Consider the following 26764-nt stretch of genomic DNA (forward strand, 5'->3'; position numbering starts at 1 on the left):
CAGTGTTTTTTCTCACCTGTTTAGTAGAACACTAAATCCTCTTACTTGAACAATTCAATAAAACCTTGAACCAGAGCAGCAGAAACCTGCACACTGGCTGTAAACAAATCATTATCCTTAGGCTTTGACCTATCTTGTGGGGATTTTTACACTATGGAAACTGAAATTAAGTTTTAATTGATTCTGGCCCCCTTAATATTGGACCACTTCTGTGAAGTTACATGATCGTGATAACATCTTAGCTCACAAATCAGACTGCAGGATGTCTAATCCTCAGACAAGCCTGCCTGCTGAAAATGGAGTTGAGGAGTACAGAGGGGTTTAGAGTTATTTAGCTTATCATGAGAGCCAGTTGTGAGAAGCAGGTGTGAGAGGCCGGACAGAGATACCAGTGCGAAAGACAAGGAGGTTACATGGAATAATACTGTAGATTAGATCACTTTTTAAGATTCCTAAGGCTCTGGATAAAACATGTGGCAATTCCCAATCCTGCAAGATACTGATAATCTCCTGAAAGGTGTTGCGCAACCTCAATTCCATTGAGCTTGATTCTTCATTGGCTTTCATCTTGTGTAGTCATTTATACCTGTTCAACATAGGTGTAAAGTGCAGTCATTCTGATCTGGGAGAGATGTTTACCCATTTTACACAGGTGTAAATGATTATATGGGGTGCAAGGCAGTGAAGAATCAGGCTCACTGACTTCAGTGGGAGTTGAGGAGGCACACCAGATCACAGGATCAACCCTTAAATGTGGATGAAATGTTTTTTTCCTACATGTAGTGGTGAGTGTCATCTGTAATCGTTGTTAGAAAATTATTTAAATATCATGCAGGACACATCATCCAGATTAAATAACCCGTTTTCCCAAATTTCCATTGACTCAATAGCTAATTGAAGCTATGTCTAAGGCAGCACTAAAAGATTTGTGTTTCTTGCCTATAAAAAACATGAATGTAAAGAAATGAACTATTATTGAGCAACTTGAAAACGACATAAAATTAAATTTTCATTAATCTCTTTTGGATTGTTTATACTTCAGAATTCTTCTGCTCTAATAGTGTAATTGTGTTTTACAATTATGTTCCTTTGGGCATTTGCAGATTCTTTTTTTGAAATTTATCCAGTGTTAATGACCTAATGGCCTTCTCAAATCATGCTACAGCATTGCTATAATGTGGCTGGATTGGAATGAGATTGTGGCTGCCAACAGACTAAGATTTAAAGAAATAGTTTAATGAATAACACATTAAAATAAATATTTTGGGTTCTCCATGAGATTTTCAAGATTTATGGTGGGATCTGTGTCAGGAGATATGTGCTTCCCACTGGGTACATCTCAAAGGAAAACATTTTTTCAGACTATTGTTTCCAAAATTATATCTTCATTTGGGATTTTCTTTCAAAACCCAAATCTTAGCCTCACACTCTGGATGAGAAAGCCACTTCAGAGTTTGTAAATTTATAGTAGCTTGGCTAGTGGGCTAGGCTTTCATTACTGTATGCTCAGACTAATGACAAAAATAAGCTTTTAATAATGGGATGTTAAAGAACCACTTCATTGAGCTGGTGTGAAATGAGGAAGCTGCTGAAATGTAAGGTTGTGTTCAGATCAACACAACTGTGTCATAATCTCATTCTGACCAGAGCTGCTGCTCTTGGTATTATTATTTTGATGTGAAGTTAGCCTGGAGAGAGAGAGAGAGAGAGAGAGAGAGAGAGAGAGAGAGAGAGAGAGAGAGATTTACCTCCCCTCTACCTCTCGTATGACAAAGATGTCTATGGCCCTGATTCAGCAAAATATGTAAGGTACATGCTTAAAATTAAGCAAGTGCCTAAGTGTACTTGTTTTCAGCATCAAATGCGGATTATGTTTGTCTTGCTTATATGAGTAGGCCTTACTCAGGTGAGCCATTCAGTTGGCATCAAAGTGACTACTTGTGTGGCTAAGGTTACAGGATAATGCCATATGACACAGTGAGGACAGGAAACGGTAGAGTGAAAAGCCTTAATTAAACACCTTAGCATTTGCCCTCCTGCTAATGAATTTGAGGGCTAAGAGGAAGTTTTGAATTCTCTGTGTGCTGAAAACATGTGCACAAGAGAAAGTAAAAGGGGAAGAAGCATGGTTTGAGCCAATTATTAGCAGCTCAATCCTGTGAGATGCTGAGTACCTCCTCTGGCATCTCCTTCTGTTGTTCTACTTTAATTCAAATACCAACTATCTAGAATAAGGTAACAATTATTGTAAAATTGACAGAAATATGCAGGGCATTTCGGTGACATGTTTATAGTCATTTGAAAAAATAAATACTGGCTTCAGTGTTTTCTTGGGTTTCTAAATGAAAAATTTAGTTTAAAAAAATGCCAAAATGAGTTATGTGACACTAAGACCTCTGTAGAAAAATACAAACAGACTGTTAAACATATTTCAACTCCCTCAGCGTCATTTGTGGCTGATAAACAGTCACATAGGAGTGAAAGGTTCACTGACTGTCACCCATTTATGGTCCAAGCTCTTTGCTGGTGCCACCCTGGCCAGGCCAACAGGGTTCAGCTTGAGCTTTTCTTGCTATTTCCCCCCTAAAAACTCAGGTCATGACCTTGTAGAAGCTGTGACTCAGAATTCCGACTTTTTCACCAGTTTAAATAGCATTGTGATAGGCACAATGAGGTTTTATTTTAGTGCTACCACAATATCAGTGTTAAATAATGATAACTAGTAAAGAAATGGTCTCATTTTGTACAAGCACGTGTCTGCAGTATTATGAGCCTTGCCTGTGATGTAACAATCACAAGCACACCAATTTATGCTATCAGACTAAACAATTGTTTCTGTTAAAGGATGGATGATTTATGGTACAAGACATTTATTCCTTTCATTTGTGGGTAGCCCTTAAATATTCAATGCCTCCTTATTCCATAAAAACAATGAGGAGTCTGGTGGCACCTTAAAGATGAACAGATTTATTTGGGCATAAACTTTCATGGGTAAAAAAACACTTCTTCTATGTTCTGAAGAAGTGGTTCTTTTACCCACGAAAGCTTATGCCCAAATAAATCTGTTAGATTAACACGACTACCCCTCTGATCCATTTCCATGATTAGTTCTCTCATCAGGAACCCTAGTCCAGTTATTAGGATTATTTTACTCTAATAAAACAAATTAAAAGATGTTGCATCTTCCACATGCTGTTTCTCCAGTACATTATCTATTTATATTGTTTATGTTGATTTGGAGCTCCCTTAGGCAGGTTGGTTGCCTTCTCTTTGTATTGTAAATCATCATAAGAACATAAGAATGGCCATACTGGGTGAGACCAATGGTGCATCCAGCCCAGTATGCTGGCTACCGAGTGGCCAATGCCAGGTGCTCCAGAGGTGGAGCAGTGCTGGGGAAGGGCAGAGGGAGCTGGGCAGCCTCAGCCTGAAAAAAACCCAGGCTGCAGGCCTTGCAAAAGGGCCTATGAAAGGTACTGGGGCTGCAGAGGGCAGCCCAGAGATAGGCAGAGGCAGCTGGTCCAACCTCCCTTGCCGATGATGAGTGGTTTACAGAGTGCAGTCTGCCCCCGGGAGCGGGGGCTAGATGGAGACTGTCAGTAGCCACTGAGGCAAGGTGGGGATAGAGGGTTGGGGGTCCCCTTGGGTGGGGAGACCCAGACTGTAGGTTACTGCTGGGGGCAGAACCCTGATGTAGAGGGGCACTGGGGTCCGGGAGGGACACGGGGGCCAGCAGCAGGTGAGACACCGGCCTGCAGAGGGTGCTTCAGGCTGGAAGACAACCAGCAGGAGGTGCCGTGCCAGTAAGTCTTGCATCGCTACAAGCCCTTTTTAAATATTGGTGTTACATTAGCTATCTTCCAGTCATTGGGTACAGAAGCTGATTTAAAGGACAGGTTAAAAACCATAGTTAATAGTTCTGCAATTTCACATTTGAGTTCTTGTAGAACTCTTGGGTGAATGCCATTTGGTCCTGGTGACTTGTTACTGTTATGTTTATCAATTAATTCCAAAACCTCCTCTAGTGACACTTCAATCTCTGACAATTCCTCCAGTTTGTCATCTACAAAGGATGGCTCAGGTTTGGGAATCTCCCTAACATCCTCAGCCATGAAGAGTAAAGCAAATAATTCATTTAGTTTCTCTGCAATGACTTTATCATCTTTAAGGGCTCCTTTTGTATCTCAATCGTCCAGGGGCCCCACTGGCTGTTTATCAGGCTTCTTGCTTCTGATGTACTTAAAAACATTTTGTTATTACCTTTTGAGTTTTTGGCTACCCGTTCTTCAAACTCCTTTTTGGCTTTTCTTATTACATTTTTACACTTAATTTGGCAGTGTTTATGCTCCTTTCTATTTACCACACTAAGATTTGACTTCCACTTCTTAAAAGGTGCCTTTTTATCTCTCACTGCTTATTTTACACAGTTGTTAAGCCACAGTGGCTCTTTTTTAGTTCTTTTATTGTGTTTTTTTAATTTGGGGTATACATTTAAGTTGGGCCTCTATTATGGTGTCTTTAAAAAGTGTCCACGCAGCTTGCAGGGATTTCACTCTAGTCACTGTATCTTTTAATTTCTGTTTAACTAACCTCCTCATTTTTGGATAGTTCCCCTTTCTGAAATTAAATGCCACAGTGCTGGGCTGTTGCGGTGTTCTTCCCACCACAGGAATGTTAAATGTTATTATATTATGGTCACTATTTCCAAGCGGTCCTGTTATAGTTACCTCTTGGACCAGATCCTCTAATCAACCACACTGCTGCTGTGGAACAAACAATGAATAATATTTGTAGTATCGTTATGTCAGAGGGGGAAACTGCCAAACTTGACTGTGTTCCCCTTTGGTAACCAACAGCTCATTTTCATGAGTTCTTTCCAAATGATGACAGTTCTAAACAGAGCTGGGATAAATCTGTTCCCAGATATTGAACCTGCTAGCTTAGTGACCCATGAAAGAAATGAGCTCACAGAAAAATGTCACATCACAATGCAGGCTTGAGCTGGAAAAATGCTGAATTGGCTTCAATAGGAGCTGCAGGTGCTCCCATAGTCAGGCCATATATGCAGAGGCCAATAGAGCTGATGATAGTATAAAGGGTTCATGGCTGGTGGGCTCAGGGGTTTGATGATAGAGCCTTTAACTATTGAAGTACTAGATTGAAAAGGGGAGGGATAGCTCAGTGGTTTGAGCATTGGCCTGCTAAACCCAGGATTGTGAGTTCAATCCTTAAAGGGGCCATTTAGGGAACTGGGTTTTTTAAAAAAAAAAAAAAGTTTGGGAATTTGCCCTGCTTTGAGCAGGGGGTTGGACTAGATGATCTCATGAGGTTCCTTCCAACCCTGATATTCTATGATCACTCTAGCATGTCTCTTCTTTGCTGGCAGTTAGGCTGCTGCAAGATGGGACATCAAAGTAAAGGAGGAAGGGTGCATAGAAAAGGATGAAAAATGGGAAGATTTCAGAAAACCTGCCAAAAAGGTCTGAATTTGTGTATGGGGGTTTCATCATTGATGTTAATTAAATTCTCTATAGACTCCTCAATGTAAGTGGTGGTTTGTTTTCAGTGAAAATTTGCTCAACAAGGGAAAAGCAAAGGATGCTGTTTTACTGACTAGAGACTAGAGCCAAGCCACAATCTTGTATCTGAATTTCAACCTTTCCCCTTCAAAATTTGAAGGTGTTGGTATTCTTGGTTTTTAACTCATTTTAATTCATTATAGAACTGGCCCCGAGTTTGGTTCTTCCCCCCGCACACACCGATGTGCATGTGTGATCCTCTCTAGGGTTTTTCTTTGGTCCATTATATAGGTGTGAAATTTGCATTAAGGCAGATACCACCTGTCAGAGTTCATAGATATTTGTCTCTTGGAGTTTGAGCTACGTCCATTTCTAGTTCTACATTTCAGTTTTGAATCAATCCCCCATAGTTAATGGAAGCCTCTTTGAGATTTATTCCTTCACTATGCTCACTATCTTGTCATGCTAAATGATCATTGCCATTATGGAAAGTTATGTGATTGGTGGTTAGAGAACTAGACTGATAGTCTGGAATTCTGGGTTCTAATCTCATCTCTACCACTAACTTTTACTGCATCCTCAGACAAATTACATAATCTTTTTTACTCAATTTCATTATATTACCTATAATATCCCACAGGAGTGTTGTGGGCATTATTAATGTTTGTAAAGAGTTTCCAGCATTTAAAGCATTATATGATTATTCCACAAAAGTTAAACTCATTATTTTATTCTGATACAAACTCTCTTTTTGGGACATAGTATTACGTTATTATAAACAAAATTATTTAATTTCTCAAATAGATAAATGAACATTATACTTAAAAGGAATGCACGTTATAAGCCAAAGACCATTAAGTGTAATATCTCCAACATTGTATGTAGTTACTGGAATTTTATTATTATACTTCTGAATAAACTATACAAACCTACTGACACCAAATCAATTTGCTTTTGCTAAACAAATGTTAAAAATGCTACAATGGGAATTCTCAACTGATGACCGAGAAACCTTTTGGGACAGTTTAAAATGCACTATTTTGCTTTGCTTTTTTGTTTAATATACTTTAAATAGCTAAGTAATTCGATTTGTGAACATGTGTTTGAAGTTACTGATTACATGGAAATGTTAAAAGTCCAGTAAATTGATGGGTACCGGCTTTATTTCTCCCCTTAAATGATTAGTAACTTGAAATGATAAATTTACTTTATTGTAGGTAATCCCTATGGACAAATGATACAATTTCATTTTATGCATACATTTCCCTTTTCAGAACAAATAGAATTCAGGAGCTCAGAAGACACACAGACTCATAGACTTTAAAGCCAGAAGGGATCATCATGATCATCTAGTCAGGCCACAGAACCTCACCCACCTACTTCTGTAATAGACCCCTAACCATTGGTAAAAGCATGCCACTGAGTCCCATAGATAAAGCTCTGCTGTAAAATTTTGGAATGCAGGCGTCCATGCAGATTTGTGGATTAACTATCCAACAGCCCCAAGGGGAAGTTTCCAAAAATTACAAAAAAAGAACAATACCAATTATAAATTGAACCTATTCCAAGCTCTAGGCCAACTGCATACCAAAAAGAAGAGGCCCTAAGGCTAATTTATTCTGCAGTTACAGGAATGCGAATGTTTAGGTAAGAACAGAACCAGTTAATTCTAACACAAGAATCCATCAGCCCAGCAGAGGAGGCTACTGAAAATTAGTCAGTAGCAGGGAAAAAATGGGAAGTACAGAGAAATTAAGGGTCAAAGGCACCTTGAAGGACCTAATTACCAAAGGCAGATGTCTTTATATCCAGCTTGTAGTGGTGTGCTACTTGAAAAATCTTGTCATGAAATGCTCTGGTACAGTTCACTCCAGCCCAGTTGCTTTGAACCATTCTGGTATTGCAAAGGAGCTGCACACCCAGTTGTGTATGTTTTGCATCACTGGAGCAAAGCAAAGCAGCCAAAGAGTACAGTGGATTTGGTCCTGTCATAGATCTGGTAGAGTCTACCCTGATACCTGAAGAGAGGGCTCTGTCAGAGACATCTCTGATCATGACTCTGATGTACCTCGAGATTGTAACTTTAGATGCTATGTGGAATTGTTATGGCCTGAAGAATAGACAAAAAGAGAACTTATTTTTCAAAACAGGTTTTGTTTGACCTAAAGTTGCATTTTAGGGCCCATCTTACATCTAGGGAATAATTTGTACTTATTGGAGCATGCAAGTTTAGAACTTAAAGATGGAAGGGAGATGTGGAAAGCCGAGACACCCCTGCCACCCTCTTTGGAGTGGAATTTCTGGGCTGTGTGGAGTGCTGCTTTATTGGGCGGAAAATGGTTCCTTTGACAGGGCATGAAGCCTAGTAAATTAATTTTGATGGGAGAATTTAAGATTAACTAACTATATTGAAGTAAACAGTGCAAACTCTTGATATCATAAGAGGAAATTATTAATCCATTATGGGCTAAAGTACTTTTTCCAGAGTGTTAAATGAGTTAATGTAAACCAACAAATTCTTTGATACAATCCCAAACTACAATTCTGGAACTTCTTCTTTTTTTTTTTTTAAGGAAAATTTGGTTATAAGGCAGAAAAAGTGATCTTCTATGTCTCTTTGTTGGGTAAAGCTAATGTATATCAGCTAATTAAATTAGTAACAAGGAGTTTATCTCAGCCCACTTATGAGTCCATGTAGCACAACCTGTGTTGAAAGATCTGTTACTGTACTGCACACGTGCAGAAACAGGATTCTGTGGCACTGAATGCCCACACATTTCATGCCTGGATAAGGTCCATTTCTGCTCTGACCATAACAACTTTCCCTACTCAAACAAGGCAGACAATGAGTCTGTTATACTCATTTTTACTGCACTGCCAATTATAATATGTCAGATTTCATATGCAGGATGACAGGGGCAGGTGTTTTACTCTGTGATGGGCCTCCTGGTGATCCCATGGTGCTGAGATGTGCACATTCCCCTGGGTTACTGAGCTGACCTGCCTCTCAAAGAAAGCACAAGTGATCCATACCTTGCTGCCTGCAACATCTGTAAGATGGACACACACCAGGGAGAAGCAGCCCTCTCAGTCTGAAACAACCTCCTCCCCATTCCTTCTTCTCCTTCCGTCTTTCTGCCTTATCCTCCTTTGCTCTTCCCTTCTCTTCTGTTATTCAGGCAGACCTTCACTGTTCCCAGTTAATAAATATTCCTGTTCTATAATTTCTAGACTGAGAAAAGGAAAGCTATTGTCTAATCATCGGACATACTCCTACTGCCACAGTCATGGACATTATATGGTGAACTACACATAAGCATTAGAAAGTAAGAGGCGGAAGAGAGTTGTTGTTGACATATTGTGTAAATTGGGATTTGAGTGTATTAAGTTAACAAAATGTTATATTTCAAATTCTACTTACACTTGGACATAGCTCATGCATTTCCAGTGAGGGCTAGTCATTGAAACAATGTAGCATATTGTCATGGTTCCCAAAAGACTTCTGGTTAATGGGCATCAGGTTGAATTACTACACTTTTAGCATTTAGATTTTATAGAATTTGACAGTCTTAAATAAATAAAGTTAAGCAAGACAAACATATCTGCATTCTTTTAATAGAAGTTAAATATTTGTTTTATAATATCTATCTTGTAATATTGTTTGGTCAAAATGTGCTTCCAGAGGATGAATTTTCAAAGTATGGAAATGGTGCAAATCACATTGTTGACAGGATTTTGCACTGATATTTCCCTAGAATGGATTGGAAAATGTACCACATAAAGTAAAACCGCAAATATTGTGTTTTTCTTGGGTCGCGATATAGGTCTCCCACTTGGCAGGAATCATGTTCTGGGTTGGGCACAGAACTGGGAGTCAGGAGATTTGCATTCAGTTCCTAGCGCTGCCACAGACATCCTGTGTGCCCTTACTTAATCCCTCTGTGGCTCAGTTCCCTGTCTGCAAATGGGAATAATAATAAATCCTTCCTTCCATGCTTTGTCTGTCTTGTTTGTTTTTCAGATTCTAAGCTCTTCATGGCAGGCACTGCCTCTTGTTACATGAATGTAAAGGACTCAGCAAAATAAGGCCCTGACTGGTTGGAGCCATTCCCCTGTTACATCAAAACCATGGAGTGGCAAAAAAGCAACGACATTGACTGCAGCAAGTGTGTTACCTCCAAATCTCAATGATAGCAAAGTAACGTATCCACTCCTCAAAATACAGTTTCACAATGATGATGAGCGCAGCAATGCCCTTTTGACCACTATTTCATAAGACCATGTGACAACAGTTTAAGGAAAATGTTTGTGAAATCATATACCTTTGAATAATAATAATAGTACTTCCCACTTACCAATCAATAGCATTTTCATCTGTAAAAGTCAAAGCCCTTTACAAAAGTATTCTCTCCATTTTGCAAGGAGGAAAATGGGATTTTTTTGTAACAGAATTCAAAAATTAGTTAAAACCATATTAATTTAAAAATCAATAGATTTCATGCTAAAAATCAGAGTTGAACATTACACCAAACCTTTAGCCTATATCTACCTTAGTGGCCTAAGAAAACAGATGGATTTTAAACTGTACCCTGAAGATAAACATATTCAATTTCTTTTGGCCCAAGCAGATTACAAAGTTCAGTTCACTGTACTGAGAATTCCCAGCCACCAGCTCTCAGACAGTCTAAGCATTGTTAGCTCAAACACAACTGTTGATCTGAACTGCCACAGCATAACATGGGGAGAAAGACAGTTGGTCAGGTAGTTAGGACTTGAATCACAAAGGATTTTATAAACCAGAAGACCATGCCAATCCTCTCTTTGAATCATTGCAATGGCTCCCCTTCTTTACTGCATCAAGTTTAAATTTCTTCTCCTTGCCTCTAAGGGCCTATATAACGCCATCCCTCTCTATCTATCTGATGCAATAACTTATGGAATTGTCCCTGCCCCTCTGCCTATGATGTCATCCTACATACCCCTTTTGCCTATTTCCCCACAAAAATCTCCATTACCTTTTCTCAGACCCGCCCTTATACAAGAAATGCCACTCTACTCTGGTCCACCAAACCATCACCATCACCTTATTTGCATTATTCATTCATGAAAACTCAGGATTCTACCTCTCCAGCCCCAATGCTAAGATACAGGCCTTGTCTAAATGCCACTGACTTCAATGGAGGTAGGGATGAATTTGGTCCTGAATATCCATGTTGTTTGAAATCTAAGAAGATATTACCACAAGAAACATCTCAGTATGAGTCATGAAGGATACTAGCTTGAATGACTATCTCTGAGATGTAGTTTTGATGCTCTTTAAAAGTAGCTCTGGTTTTAATTGTATAAAAAAAATAAATGAAAAGTAGTACCATAGGCACTGCAGATGAAGTGAATGGTTCAATATGCAGGAAGTACCTAATAATTCAACATTGATTAGCATGTCTTCGTCTTCTTCCTTGTGTCATTCCCAACAAATTGGATACATTCTGAGTCCTCTCCCTCCAATATGCTCTGTTCAATACGCAGGGGCGGCTTCAGGCATCAGCGCAGCAAGTGTGTGCCTGGAGCAGCAAGCTGAAGGGGCGGCCTGTGAGGTCTGCCGGTCCCATGGTTTCGGCGGTAATTTGGCCGCAGGTACACTGAAGGTGCGGGACCAGCGGACCTCCCGCAGAAACGCTGCCGAAGGGCTGCCTGACTGCCATGCTTGGGGCGGCATAAAACATAGAACCGTCCCTGACTGTAATCTTCCTCAGTGCACCTCCTCTCCACTCACAGTTTACCCAGGACTCAACTGCTAAAATCATCTTGGCCTTCTGCCACTCCAATCTTATGATTCCACGAGGGGAAAGGGAGTTAATGACTTTCATTGGCTTTCTCTTTCCTCCTTTATCAAATTCAAGCTTCTTTCCTGAGACACTGTGCAACTTCACCCCTACTTATCCCTTTCTCCTCATCCTCCTACATCGCGTCTCACTCCTTATTTTCTTCAGAGGAATGCTCCATAGCTCTGACGTTACAGCACTGGCCTGTAAAGCACAGGTCATGTGTAGAGCTTGCTAAAATGCTATTTTGATGAAAAATGGCATTTGGGCAGGAAATTTTTATTTTGGTTAATGTTTTCCAGATTTTTTTTGTCAAACTGATTGTGTGTGGGGGGGCGAGGTGTAAAATTCCAATTTTTGTCTTTTGAAAACTACCATATCCTCTGTCACACTATATGCAACATGTCTTCCTTTATGACATCCCACCACTTCTTCTTGGGTTGGCCTGTCTGTCCTTTTCTCCAGTCTTGATCTGCTGGAGTTTTGCACCCACGTAGTTGTCTTGACTGCACTTTACATGACCAAACTACTTCCTTCATATTTTGGTTTATAGGTGTTACTTTGAACATGTCTCTAACATGCACATTCCTCACATGGTTTTTCTTGCTTATGCCAGTCATCCATCTCAACATTTGCATTTCGGTGGAGCTGATCATTTGCTTATATTTCTTTGTTGCCCAACACTCAAAGCCATACATTACAACTAAACAGGCCACTGTTTTATAGACATTCCCTTTTAAAATTAGTGGTATCTTCTGTCACATACTACACCACTTATTTCTCTCCATTTGACCGAGGCATTTATTATCCTCTTTTTCTATCTTCCATTTTCCCAGATTCTGGAACCCAGATATTTGAAACTTTGCATTTTTGGTATTGTCTACTCATCTAGTTTCAAGATTAATTCTTGATTGTTCACATTATTGAAATTAGATAGCATCTACTCTGTTTCTCCTCTGCTTATTTTGAGCCCATAGCTCTCCAACACAATCTCTCAAACACATTTCTCCATTTATCAAGCTCCGCTTCTAGACTATCTTTCTCCTTACTGTGTAGAATGATATTTTCTGCAAATAGCATGCACCAAGGTGCCCCCTTCTGTATGTTTCCTGGAGGGTACGCAGGACAAGGAGAAACAAGAAAAGTCTCTGTGCTGATCCCTGATGCACTCCCATCTTTACCAGTAGTTCTTCTGGTTCACCACTAGAAGATCTGATGTTGACATTATATCTACATACATGGCTTGAGAAATGGCACAAGTTCTGGTCCCATTTTCTCCTCATGCACTGCCAAGTAAATTCTCTTGGAAGTCGATCAAAGGCCTTTTTCAAATAAACAAATACCATCTGAATATTTTTCTTTTACTCTCTACATTTTTCCACTAGCTGCCTCAGTGCCAAAACAGTATCTATTGTTGATCTTCCTGGCATGGAGCCATATTGATTGATGCTAATATCTACTTCGCTTGTCAGTCTCTTATCAGTGACTCTCTTCCACGGTTTCATTGTATGACTCATCAACTTTATACCATGTGCAACCTTTTCCGTTATATATAGGCACCAAGATGCTTTTCCTCCACTCATTTGGTATCTTTTCCCAACTCATGATTGAATTGAACAGGGGTATCAGAAGATAGATGCCTTCTATTCCCAACCTTTTTTATGCCTCAATAGGAATTCCATATGGGCCTAGGGCCTTATTTCTTATTTATTTTACAACATTTACTGTTTCATCTGGTATGATAGGCTTCTACTACAACAAAGTTCATAATTTTGAAGTCACATTGCTCTCTTTGGTTTTCTTAATTGAAAAGTTGTTCAGAATACCTTTTCCGTTGATCTTTTATGTGTTTTCCATCAGTCAACACCATACCAGTTTCATCTTTGATTAAACTCACTTCGTCTATATAATGGGTAGGCAAACGTTTTGGCCTGAGGCCACATTTGGGAATAGAAATTGTATGGCGGGCCATGAATGCTCACAAAATTAGAGTTGGGGTGCAGGAGGGGGTGAAGGCTCTGGCTGGGGGTGCGGGCTCTGGGGTGAGGCTTGGGATGAGGAGTTTGGGGTGTATGAGGGTGCTCTGTGCTGGGACCAAGGGGTTTGGAGGGTGGGAGGGGGATCAGATCTGGGGCAGGGGCACAGGAAGGGGTGCAGGTTCTGGCTGGGGGTGTGGGCTCTGGGTTGGGGCTGGGGATGAGAGGTTTGGGGTGCAGGGCTCGGATCAAAGGGATGGAGAGTGGGAGGGGGATCAGGACTGGGGCAGGATGTTAGAGCATGGGGAGAGGCTCAGGAGTGCAGGCTCAGAGTGGCACTTATCTCAAGCAGCTCCTGAAAGTAGTGGCATGCCCCTGCTCCAGCTGCTACACAGAGGCGCAGCCAGACAGCTCTGCATGCTGCCCCATCCGCAGGCACCGCCCCTGCAGCTCCCATTGGAGTGCAGGAGGGGGCCACTGGAGCATGTAGGAGCTAGAGCGGGGCCAGGCCACAGCTTCCGGGAGCCGTGTGGTGTAGCGTCCAACCCTGTGCCCCAGCTGGAGCGCAAGAGTGGGGCCATGCCACAGCTTCCGGGAGCTGTGTGGGGCAGCCCACGACCCTGCACCCTGGCTGGATCACTGGAGTGGGGCCATGCGGCTGTTTTCGGGAGCCGCATGGTGTGGCCCCTGACCCTGCACCCTGACCGGAGTGCCGGAGTGGGGCCTAGCCATGTGGTGCGGCCCCCAACCCTGCGACCTGGCTGGATCACAGGAGTGGAGCCATGAGGCTGCTTCCAGGAGCTACGTGGTGCAGCCCCCAACCCTGTGCCCTGGCTAGAGCGCCGGAGCGGGACCAAGCCACGTGGTATGGCCCTGGATCCTGCGTCCTGGCTGGAGCAGGGACCCAGTGCCTGGCTGGAGTGCCAGAGCAGAGTAAGCTCAAGACTCCGCTCCCCAGCAGGAGCTCGCGGGCTGGCTTAAAACAGCTCGTGGCCTGGATCCAGCCCATGGGCCATAGTTTGCCACCCCTGCTCTATATCTTTGGTATTTCTCTCCCATGCTTTCACCAGTCTATACACTCTTTTTTCCCCCTTCCTTTGTTCCAAGTCTTGTATAATGTTCCTCAAAGACCTTTGCTTTTGTTTTTGCAACTATATTCCTGGCCAATTTCTTTATACTCATGGTATTGCTCCAGGTCTTGTTTGCTCCTACTCCTTTGCCAGAGTTCAAGCTTTTTTCTCTTATCTTTTATCACCTCTTGTACTTCATTTCACCACACAGTTTCTTTTTGAATAATTGATTGCCACATGTAAGTTATTATTTAACATAATATGTTTACAGCTAGATACCTATATTCTGATCTCTTTCTTTTCTTCTTTATAGTCATCATCTGGGATATATACATATAGTTTATTTTGCCTGCTCATAAACTCTCTTGGAGCTGTATTGTTTTGAAAGGGAAACAAATATATTTTTAACATACATATGCTGAGCATTATCCTTTTTTCAATCATATATTCTTTAGACTAATAAAAAGTAGTAGAGAGAATACAAATAGCAGAGAGAAAAAACAGAGCCCTTCTGAAAACACCAAATGGGAGCAATTCAGACTGACTCAAACTTTGCCTGATGTTGAAGCTGGATTTTAGAAAAACACATGAAAAATTATTTTCCATGTTTTCTCGGACTCAGTTCATCACTTTGGTATTTGCATTCTTACATAGCTTACTACATTCAATTGCTGGACCTGGAACCTTATTATTTTTTGCCCCTCTCCTGCCTGTAAAAGGTATTACTACAACATTAACAAAAGATGTTCCACCGCTTGAGTTTTTCCCATACTTTCATTATCCTTTTTCTATTTTAGGTTTCCTTGATCTAATGCCCAGACCAACTTGGAAGCTAATTTATTTCTGGTTATTATTTCAGACTGCGTGGGTGTTATTTGAAAGTAAGCAAGTTAGAATGTAGCTGGCCTATATTTGCTTACATTTACAGTGTTGAATAAGCAGAGAGAGTAACGTGGTCGTCACCAGGAATCCCTAATGGCTCACAAACAAAACAGCTAATTTGCTAGGCAGAATGACTGCAGATTAATAGTTACTGAAGTTATGGAAAGGTAGACTGCTCCTTGTTTGATGTATTGAGAGAAACATGACAAATGTCTAACAACTGTGAAGGAAAGGAATTGTGTGAGAGGCTGAGGACTGTGCTTTTCAACTTTATATAGGCCTATTTTAACTTAGTAAAGGCAGGTTTCTCAGATTAAGGGACAAAACCATTCAGCAATGGGTGGCCAGCTATTTATGATTCTATAATGAAGCTTTCACTTGGCTTGGATTCTGGGGCTGCTTTTATAACTATCAAAGACAGTTGATGCCGGCAAAGAAAATAAGAGAGTTTCTATGTTTTAGGAAGCTTTGCAATTTGAGTTCCTATAATATCTCAAAGAGACACTCAAGTAGGCACTCAAGCAAATTTGTCAAATATGAATAGCCACTGAGATTTGCATATCACTGGCACTTCATTATGTCAATAGCTGTCAGCTTCCTACTAGTTGACTTTTGTTAAGTATTCAGATACATGTGAGGAAAAATGGATGAGCTGGTTTGAAGCTTCATGAACCAATGTGGAAGAATATGGCCCTATTTCCTCTCCATGCTTTCTTTCCTCTTTTGGGGCACTGTAGGCTCCATGGGAGTGGGGATAGAACGATCCCTGTGTTTCCCTGAGCACAGGGACTTCAATGAATTGGCCCTTAAACAGGCCACAAATAGAGACTAGTAGAAGTTGTGCACCTTCCTATCCCCTCCTGTACCTGTATGATGGTCACACACAAACTACTCCTAAATTGAGATTTTGGGTAAGCTAGGACCCAATTCTGCAGCCCTTACCCAAGTCAAACTCCCACTGATTTCAATGACAGTTTAGCTTGAGCAAGAACTGCAAAATTGAGCCCTGGCTGCCTAGTTCTTTACTTTTTCAGTGAAAAGGTGCAGCCCACTCTCTCTTTCTGATATCACTGCTGCACTTTTGAAACATGGCCCTTTTGTTTTTCATGTGTTTGTTTTGCAAGAGGATTTTTCATGGATCAAATTTAACAATTGTCGCGTTGGTGCAACCTGGTTCAGGTTGCCAAAAAAATCTCTTTTCCCCTAATGAAAGCAGGGGTACTTTCCTAAAATTTTCCCTGTTACTTTAACCCTGGAGACCTAGAATCATTTTGGATGGTTTTCCTATTCTACTCTGCAGTCCATCAACTGCATATCAAACTTAATATATTAAAAAATCCTCCACTCTCTCTTTCTCTCGAAATATACAGAATGGGTGTATATATATATATATATATACACATAGTGTGTGTGTGTCTATTTCCAGATTAAAATAAACAGTTTGTTAAACCAGAGCTAAGGTGGGAAGTAGTTTGCTGGACTTAGGCAGTTTTGTGCATACTCACTGTCAGGAACTCAGGTGCCTCGGTGACTTTCCCTAGATGCCTGAGTTTCTGCCGGTCATTTAGGCACCTCCAGGCTTAGGCGGCTGCCAAGTAGGGGTTTTCAGAATCTCAGTGGCACCAAATGTTGTACTTAGGTGCCTAAAGTGGAAGTTAAATGCCTAAGTCCCTTTGTGGATCTAGCCTTTTATGCTGGTGGGCCACTTCATCAGCTGGGAAGGGAAACAAATACCATGCCCAGTCCTTTAAAGACCCTTTCCTCAGGGCACACTTTACTGTTTAAAACAAAGGATTTAAACAATTGTAAATAAATAAAACAACTCAACTGAAACGTGCAGATCTCAATCCCCAGAGGCTTTTTGCTGCCTCAACCACCCAGGGGTAATGAGGACACGCTTTCTCTGCTACATCCTGGATCCATCTTCCTCCTCTTTATATACCTCACTTAGCCGTGTGATAGGCTTTAAACCCTTTCCAGGCTGCTGTTTTACCTTGTCACAGGCAGAGTCTGGCCCTTTATAACATTCTCTGTGTGGTTCTGTCATCACACAGGATAAGTGAATCCAGAGTTTTCAAGTGCTCTTTGTCTGTCAGTAGCTCTCTGCAAAATCTCACCCCACACAGATGTAAATGAACATTTTCAATCTGCCTCTAAGTTCCCAGAAACACACATTGCATCCCTTCAGTTCATACAAAATGGAGCCACACAGCCATCTTTCTTGCTTGTTGATATGATCATGTTACTCCTCTCTTCTAATCCCTCTAATGGCTCCCCAGCTGCTATCTCATCAAATCTACGCAATTTGACTGTACTTCCAAAGCTCTATAGCCCATATCCTCAAAGGTATTCAGGCATCTGACTCGCTTTGATTTCAAATTTCAAATCTTTGAGGAGCTCAGCCTATAACTCTGCCCTTTCCTGCTTATCCTCACTTAGCAAGGATTCATCCCCACCTTTTTCCCCCTGTTTGAATTGCATGTCACACAATTCATAGAATCCAAGGCCAGAAGGGAACATCGGGATCATCTAGTCCAGGGATCGGCAACCTTTGACACGCAGCTTGCCAGGGTAAGCACCCTGGCAGGCCGGGCCTGTTTCTTTACCTGCTGTGATCCACAGGTTCGGCCGATTGCGGCTCCTACTGGCCACGGTTCGCTGTCCCAGACCAATAGGGGCAGCAGGAAGCGGCAGCCAGCACATCCCTTGGCCTGTGCCGTTTCCCGCAACCCCCATTGGCCTGGAGCGGCGAACCACAGCCAGTGGGAGCCATGATTGGCTGAACCTGTGGATGCAGCAGGTAAACAAACCGGCCCGGCCTGCCAGGGAGCTTACCCTGGTGAGCCACGTGCCACAGGTTGCCGATCCCTGATCTAGTCTGATCTCATGTATAACATATGCTATAGAATTTTCCCACAATAATTCCTAGAGCAGATCTTTTAGAACAGGGGTCAGCAACCTTTCAGAAGTGATGTGCTGAATCTTCATTTATTCATTCTAATTTAAGGTTTTGCATGCCAGTAATACATTTTAATGTTTTTAGAAGGTCTCTTTCTATAAGACTATAATATATAACTAAACTATTGTTGTATGTAAAGTAAATAAGGTTTTTAAAATGTTTAAGAAGCTTCATTTAAAATTAAATTAAAATGCAGACCCCCCTGGACCAGTGGCCAGGACCCAGGCAGTGTGAGTGCCACTGAAAATCAGCTCGAGTGCCGCCTTCGGCACGCGTGCCATAGGTTGCCTACCCCTGTTTTAGAACAACATCCAGTCATGACTGAAAAATTGTCAGTGACGGAGAATCCACCTTGGCAACTTGTTCCAATGGTTTAGTACTCCTGCTGTTAAAAATGCACGCCACCTTTCCAGTCTGAATTTGTCTAGCTTCAGCTTCCAGTCATTGGATCATGTTATACCTTTCTCTGCTAGACTGAAGAGGCCATTATTAAATATTTGCTCCCATGTGGATCTTAACCTTCCCTTTGTTAAGCTAAACAGATTGAGCTCTTTGAGGCTATCACTATAAGGCATGTTTCAGAGTAGCACCCGTGTTAGTCTGTATCAGCAAAAAGAACAGGAGTACTTGTGGCATCTTAGAGACTAACATTTATTTGAGCATAAGCTTTTGTAGCCCAATTCATCAGATGCATAGAATGGAACACACAGCCAGAAGATATTTATACATACAGAGAACATGAAAAGGTGGAAGTACCCATACCAACTGTAAGAGGCTAATTAATTAAGAGAAGCTATTATCAGCAGGGGAGAAAAACTTTTGAAGTGATAATCAAGATGGCCCATTTTGGACAGTTGACACAAAGGTGTGAAGATACTTTAACACGGGGAAATAGATTCAATTAGTGTAATGACCAAGCCATTCCCAGTATAAGACATATTTTCTAATCCTTTAATCATTCTTGTGGTTCTCTGAACCTTCTTCAATCAAAGCCCTGGCTGCGATGATTTAGTTAGGAATTGGTCCCGCATTGAGCAGGGGGTTGGACTAGATGACCTCCTGAGGTCCTTTCCAACCCTGAAATTCTATGATTCTATGATTCCTTCTTGAATTGTGCACACCTGACTGGAACAAAGTATTCCAGCTGAAGTCACACCAGTGCCAAATATAGAAGTAGAATAATCTCTCTACTCCTACTTGAGTTTCCGCTGTTTACGCATCCCAGGATTATGGCATCACATTGGGAGCTCATTGCACACTGGGAGCTCACCTCCATTGTCTTCTTCCACATGGCCCCTTATGTTTGGTGTAACCTGCCTGATTTCATTTGCAAGACCTTTGCCCAGCCCGTATATAAACCTCTCTTAAACACTCACTTCTGCTGTGCTCCCTACAATGAATCCAGACAACTTTTATAAAAATTACCAATCCCTATTTATTGAGTCTCTCTTTACTTGTCTGTCTATATTCCAAGAAGGAGAGTTCCTCAGAGTGGGAGAATGTCTCTTTCTGAATGTCTGGAAAGTTCTTAGCACATCATGGGTATTACCATAAACCATAATAATTATAGTAACAAGGAGGGTGTTTCATTTCACAAATGGGAGAATTCATTGAAAGGTGCAATGTACTCGGAGCTGAATAGCACAGACATTTTCAGGATAAAAAGGAATGTCTGTGGTCACCCTTTTGAGGCAATAGTTGTACCACAAGTACTTTCCCTTTTCAATTACTTGTCCAACTCTTTTTTAAACTGTTTTTTCCTAGTTACTCCCATTGCTGATCTTTTTTAATGTATTCAATCTGTTATATCAGTGTAAAGAAATTTCAGTTGAATTCTTTTGGTGCCCATCCCTCCTCCTAAATTCATATCTTCCAGTTCTTTTATTTGACAGTAGTTCACACAGTCTTGAAGCCTCTGTCATTCATATTCCATTAGAGACCATACATTATTTATTATACCTTAATGAGGTCCACTAACCACTCTTTCTGATAAAATAATAGAGCAAATTATCTAGATCATGAATAACAGTCTTGATTCCCTGTAGCTGTCCTTTGAGATTTCAGTGGCATCCTTTTCAGCACACAGGGACTAATTTTGTATAGGAGAATTGTAAATGAAACTTCTGATCCTTGATACAATGTCAGTTGACATATTCAAAGGGGCAGATATGGCTTAATGTACCACTTACGTGCAGAATTCTATCCGGAGAAAGTGTAAAGTAGATGCAACTTCTCCATCACTGGAAGTTCAAAGAGAATTGTGGTGTCTCAGTGCTTCTGAAGATTAGGCTACTTTCATTTAGGCAACTGACTATGGATTGAGGAGTCTAACTTTAGGTACCCAAATGTGAACCCTTTGGACAACAATTTAAGAACATTATGCACGATCTCTCAGATCTTTCACTTGCTAGAGGTTTTGTCTTGTATAATTCAGGATATATTTCAAACTCATTTCCCTTCTTCTTGGCTTTACTCTCTGTCCAAAGAAAGTAGTCTTTTTTATTACTAAATTGTTTTAAACCACATAAGTCATATATGTTTCTATTCTCTCTAAGTGATTCTGAATTTTAGCGTGTTTCTTTTTTACTGACCTTCCCATCTCAGTGCTATTAGAAGTCCAGATAGAAAAGTGGAGGACTTGCAACTATGTATAAAAAACTCATTTCCTTTTCAAGGTATAATAACTAGTAGTATTACTACATTAATATGTTCAATATTCTTATCAAGGCCTAGACAGTGGTTTATAGAACTACTCTTTTAATCTGCATTGCATTCCTTTGCAATATAATCTAGCTTCTGTCTATCCTCTTCACTTTCAGCTGCACCTGGGTTGGAAGTTTGAGAAATTTTAGCAAAATTTATACTCTCCCCTGTACAACTCCATAGTCTTCAATGTTATTTTCTGAGGTAGAACTTTATCAATTCTTTGAAGGATGTGTAGCTTGTTTTGCCTAATCAAGCAGTAAAATCCTCAATGTTAAGATAGATAGTGGTTCCTGGATTCATATAATTAAAAAAAATACACATAGTGAGCATAGTGTAAATTGTTTATGGCTCTGTCTATACCACCCTGCAGTTCAGACTACAGGGCATGACTAGCGGTGCACACCAAAGCGCTACACTGTAACTCCCCCATGTGGACACTGTGAGAACAAATTAAAAGGTTTCTAGTTTGCATTAATGTAGTTGTGTGTGAAGAGGACTTCATTAATGCAAACTAGAAACCTTTTAGTTCATGTGCACATGGGGGACAGCAGACCACATTGGTTTGCACTGCGATTCACATGCCCATAGTCTGAACTTTGGGGCAGTGTAACTAACCCATATGGAGACCATGGTAGGAGTAGGGTTCTTAAAATACTGGGGTTTAGGAGAGGATCTTATATTAAAGAGGAAGTGAACTGTGCTATAGAGCATGACAGATCACCTGTTGCTAAGCACAGGCACTCCCAAGGTATCCAGTATCTCACTGAATTTACTAAGAAACAGTATGCTAACTCTTCCATTGCTCATTAAGGGTTAAGATACCATAACCCTTAAGTACCAACATTCCCAGAAAAATAAAGATCTTGGCTTGGTCTGCAGACATTTTAGGCTTAGAAAAGATGTGAGGAATGAAATCATTGGTACCAGCACGGTCTAGATTAAGTTGTGCGGGCACAGCTGATTTTGGATATGCCAAAAAATGTGGTGAGTTTTAAATGGGTCTGTTGGATGGTGAAATCAGGGTCTCATCCTAGTTTGGTTCCTCCCTCTTAGGGATACTGAAGAGAAATTGAATCTTGAAGTCTTAGAAATAAATCACAAGAATGGATAGGGACCTGGGAGCTATAGTCCTGTTTAGACAGCCTGTGGAAAAGTTCACACTGTTAATACGAGGTGAAGAATGAGCCTTACAAACTAAGGGCCACACAAACTGGAACCTGAAAGGCCTGTTCACAGGGGTTGGCAATGAATGGTTGCCAATTTATTTAGACGTTCAATTAACAAAATCTCAATGCCCTCCCCTTCCAGGGACCTCCAGAGTCCAGAAACCCCTAACTTTGCAGACTTCTGAGGTAGAGGCAAGGGCCTAACACCTATCAACAATAGACCCTCTCCCCAGAGTCCTCAAGGGGAGGTTGCTGGTTGTTCTCCTTAGCAAGATTTTTCAGGGTGGGGTAGGCTACCAGATAAGGGCCACTGCTCACCAAGTGCTAACAAATTTCAGAGTGTCCTGACCCTTGCGCCATACAGTTTGTTGTCACACATGATAATTTTTCGCTCAACTTCCATCTCTGGAAAATTGCATTTCTAGTTTATATCTGTATGCTTAATTTAAAAGTTGGATGCAACTTAATACTACATTATCATTTCCCTTATTTCATTTGCAAACAATGACAAGATCTAGCACCCAACAGCAACAACAGAACATCAATAAGTGCTTACCTGTAATTCTGCTTTTCATTTCCTATATGAAATCTGTCATACTGTGAATATGCCCGATTTCCTTCCCAGTCCATTAACTCAATTCTTAGAGAATACTGCCTCTGACTGGTTATTGCAAAGATAAACTCATTCCCCAGCCAATGTTCACCAGATGGGCTACCAAAACCCTAGAAAAAAGTTGGTAAAATAACTGAATTTAATTATTTTTCTTAATGTTGGTGTAATATGTGAACTGTAATAAAATTATCATTACATTTTTCTTATATACGCTAAGGGCAAGTTAATTAACCTTCCTATGCCTGTTTTCCCATCTGTATAATGGATCAATTAATACATACCTTGCAAGGACATTGTGTGGTTTAAAGTTAGTTGATGTCTTCAGGTGCAAAATCACTTTAAAGGACAAAATAGTGTTATTTCCTTTGTCTGCTACTGAAATATTAGACAACTATAATATGCTCCACATTGGCCTACACCTTGGGATCATTCAGACACTGAAGACAGCAGATATTTTGCAGCCCGTTTATTAAGTGGTGCTGTGGGACTACATGCACCTAAATTTGGCACTGTCTTCCAATTAACTTGAGGTTGGAATTCATGCAGTTGCTTTCAATCTAAAAGCCTTCAGTGGTTGGGGATCTAGATTGTCTCTTTTGCCATAACATATTGCCTCAACTGAGAACAGCAGAGGAGCTCAAGCTGGAGCCTTCTCATATAATTGAAGGACAAGTGCTGGGCAGTATGTTCTCTGAGCTGGTCCTTGGTTTTGGTACTCACCCATATCACCCCTGGCCTACCAGAGTCCAGATTTGTTAACTTCTGAATGTACATCACAGGCCATCTTTTCTCAGACTACTGAGGGGAGGGGAAAGAGTGGGGGGGGGGTTAAGATGTGGGTTCAGGTGAGTATATTCATCAACAGTTCTTTTGTATTACTTTGTGTTTCAACCTAAAGGTTGATGCTCAGACCACAGCATGTGAGGCTACACATTTATTTCATAAATATGAAGAAATAACTAATAAATAAGAGGTGGTTGCTAGTGCTATTCACCTTCCACATATTCAGATTCTTATTTCTTTCTAAGTAAACTGAATACCTGTTCAAAATATAGACTAAAATGAAGAGTATATCTAATTTTCCCAATGAATTGTGGTTTAAGTATTATGTGTGGTATTTCTGTGCCACGTTACTCGTTTTTTTGATATTTGACACCACTCCATGACTTCCAGTGCTATTTAAGTTAGGCAACAGTTTGTAATTAATTGTGTACATTTGAGATCTCTTAGTTTCAGCATTTTACCCTTAAAACAATAAAAGCGAGGTACAGTGACACAGTTCTCATTCAGCCAGTGATGAACAAACCTGAGAAGGTTTTGTGTTCAGGCTCAGTTCAGATAATCACATGCTTGTCTCATGCTTATCCGAACCTCTTGAGTTGGGAAAACGGAAATGGAACTCTAATGGCTCTCTCAGAATGATATGCCAGGAAGGGCTTATGAATGATCCTTGCTAAAATTCCTCCACCAAATAGAATGGAGGGCTGGATGATTTTCTTGCCTCTGATAAAGTTCACCCCCCTACTGCTAAATTGTCCCTGCCAGAGATTCCTACCCTGGGCTCATAAACACACTGCTTTGTTTCTGGAATGGACCAGACAGCATCAAATCTCAGGTATTTTCATAGACCATTTTTCAAAGGAAGTTATTCTCCCCTTAGCTCCTATGTCATCAACAGATCTTTCTTCCCCCCAGTTTCAAAGGATGAATTGAACAATATGCTCTGCTATCAACAGCCTCAGTATACTTTTCCAGAAAGTGTATTTATTGGACAATGAGGAAACATGAATAGATTTCTCTGATACTGTGGATTTATAATTGACTAACGGGGAACAATTTTGTGAGATTTTTTTTCTGCAATACTGGCAGCAAATCGTTGTGCGCTGAGTGATATTTTAGTCACTCCTGCTTCCGATCCTAGAAAGAAATACTGCAAGAACAGCCTCTTTCTCTATAATGCTACAGTCTGGTTCCAGTCTTAGCTGCTGTCTAGGGCTGAAATCCTGGCTCCACTGAAGTCAGTGGCAAAACTCCCATGGACTCCAACGGAGTGCAAAGATGTTCCAAAACCAAACTCCTAAAGAAAAATAAACCTATCTGAATAGTTCAGAAGCTTAAAAGGACTGAGATGGGGTCTAAAAGATATGTCAATGTTCTGGGAATGCAGGGAAGGATTTCTGATTATTCCCAAACTGGACCACCTATCACTAATTACAGCATCTTATACAACGCTTTCAGCAACCCTCACTTTCTTTAAAAATCTACCAGTACCCATTTGCTATTTGAGCAGAAAGTTGAGCCAACTGGTATTATAGGCTAATTGAGACTGGCCCAGGAGTATCAGGAAGAAATTTGCTCAGGTTGAACACTGGGATTCTGAACTCTTGCCTCAGTGGAGATCAAGTGAATCATGGAGATGAAGTGCTTAGTCCTTAAGAAAAAAAGTCCAGTAGTCTACAGTCAGTCTTACAGATGGAATAAGTAGAATGACATAGCAATCTTAAAGGAGACTGTTATCTCTCTCTCCTCAACCACCCCATATATCATCTCTCACAAAGTCCTCTCCGTTAATAATTCCAAAATCTGTCTCTTTCCCACATTCCTCCTGCTAACTACTAAGTGCCAGTCATTGCTTGCCTTGATTACTGTAACCTTCTAATTACTACTGTCCAACTTTCTGGCCTCTCTCCTCCCTGTACTCAAGCCTGTCCATAGTGCTATGCTGCAGAGATCTTCCTTAACTACTGCTTCGACCACACTATTGGCACGTATATTTTACAAAATAAAATACAAGCTTCTTCCTCTTATTTGCATAATTGCATCCCCACCCACCTCTGTCATATTCTTCTTTATGCTGCTCTTAGTCCTCTCTCTTTACTTCTCTTTCCTACCCTCCTTCTCACACTCTTGGCTTTTTCCCTTCTAGCCCCTACACCTGGGACATTATCCCAGTTCTAGGAATTTAGGAGTTGCCATACGGAATCAGAGTAGTGGTTCATCTTCATTAGTGTCTTGTCTCAACTGTGGCCAGCACCACCTGCCTCAGAGGGAGGTGCAGTAAACTCTGCAGTGCACAGTTATGGAGCCGCCTTCCCACAAGCGATGTTTCTTTCTAATCCCACTAGTTAGTGATTGATTTATGCCTTGCAACATTAGGGTTTATCCAAAACATTTATATTTTTGTTTCTTTGTTATCCTTGCTATTGTTCACTGAGCACACACTTTATCCTCCTCTGAGCTCTCGTTGGAACAGACCACTTCAGGAAATCCCTTCTCCCTTTTGCTCATAATTAATAAGCATGAGACCCAATTTGTTCTGAACCGTCGCTCTATTTTGTAACTTATGTTTGTGTGTCTTGTCTTATCTTATTTAGGTTGTAGCCTTTTCAGGACCTGGAACATGTCCCATTTTTTATATTCTGGGTCTGTATAAACACAAGGCACCATAAAGTTGTTTTGTAATAACAAGACAGAAGAATCTCAGAGTTATGAACACCAGAGTTACAAACTGACCGGTCAGCCACACACCTCATTTGGAACTGGAAGTACCCAATCAGGCAGCAGCAGAGACTCACACAAAAATATAGTACAGTACTGTGTAAAACCTAAACTACTAAAAGAATAAAGGGAAGTTTAAAAAAAAAGATTTGACAAGGTAAGGAACCTGTTTCTTATGCTTGTCTCACTTAAATTAAGATGGATAAATGAAGCATTTTCTTTCTGTTCTGCATAGTAAAGTGTCAAAGCTGTATTAAGTCAATGTACTTTTGAAAGAACAGCCAGAATGTTTTGTTCAGAGTTAAGAACAACCTCCATTCCCAAGGTGTTTGAACTCTGAGGTTCTACTGTAATTCTTCACATTCCCAGTATGAAAGGATTTACACTTCCTTCTCTCCTCTCATGTTAGACATCAGATTGGAATGAAAATCTATTGCTCAGTGGTTTGCTCGCCTGACCAGAGGAAATTAAGTTGCAATAGAAGTTAATGGAAGGGCAAAAGAAGAAAATAAGAGAAAAAAGAGGTGATTGTATTAGTTTTCAGAATCTGAAT

At 40.7% G+C, this 26764-nt stretch overlaps 1 protein-coding gene across 3 annotated transcripts in view; it reads right to left on the minus strand.

The window, feature by feature from the left end:
* The window catches only part of ANGPT1 (angiopoietin 1), a 275560-nt gene that overhangs the window by 26335 nt on the left and 222461 nt on the right, over window positions 1-26764 (minus strand). For all 3 annotated transcript variants that reach the window (XM_039526223.1, XM_039526224.1, XM_039526222.1), the window contains one exon: window positions 22657-22823. In XM_039526223.1, coding sequence (XP_039382157.1) covers window positions 22657-22823 — 167 coding nt within the window. The remainder of the gene's footprint in view (window positions 1-22656; window positions 22824-26764) is intronic.

This window comes from Mauremys reevesii, linkage group 2, assembly GCF_016161935.1.
Source record: "Mauremys reevesii isolate NIE-2019 linkage group 2, ASM1616193v1, whole genome shotgun sequence".
NCBI classification, from domain to species: domain Eukaryota; kingdom Metazoa; phylum Chordata; order Testudines; family Geoemydidae; genus Mauremys; species Mauremys reevesii.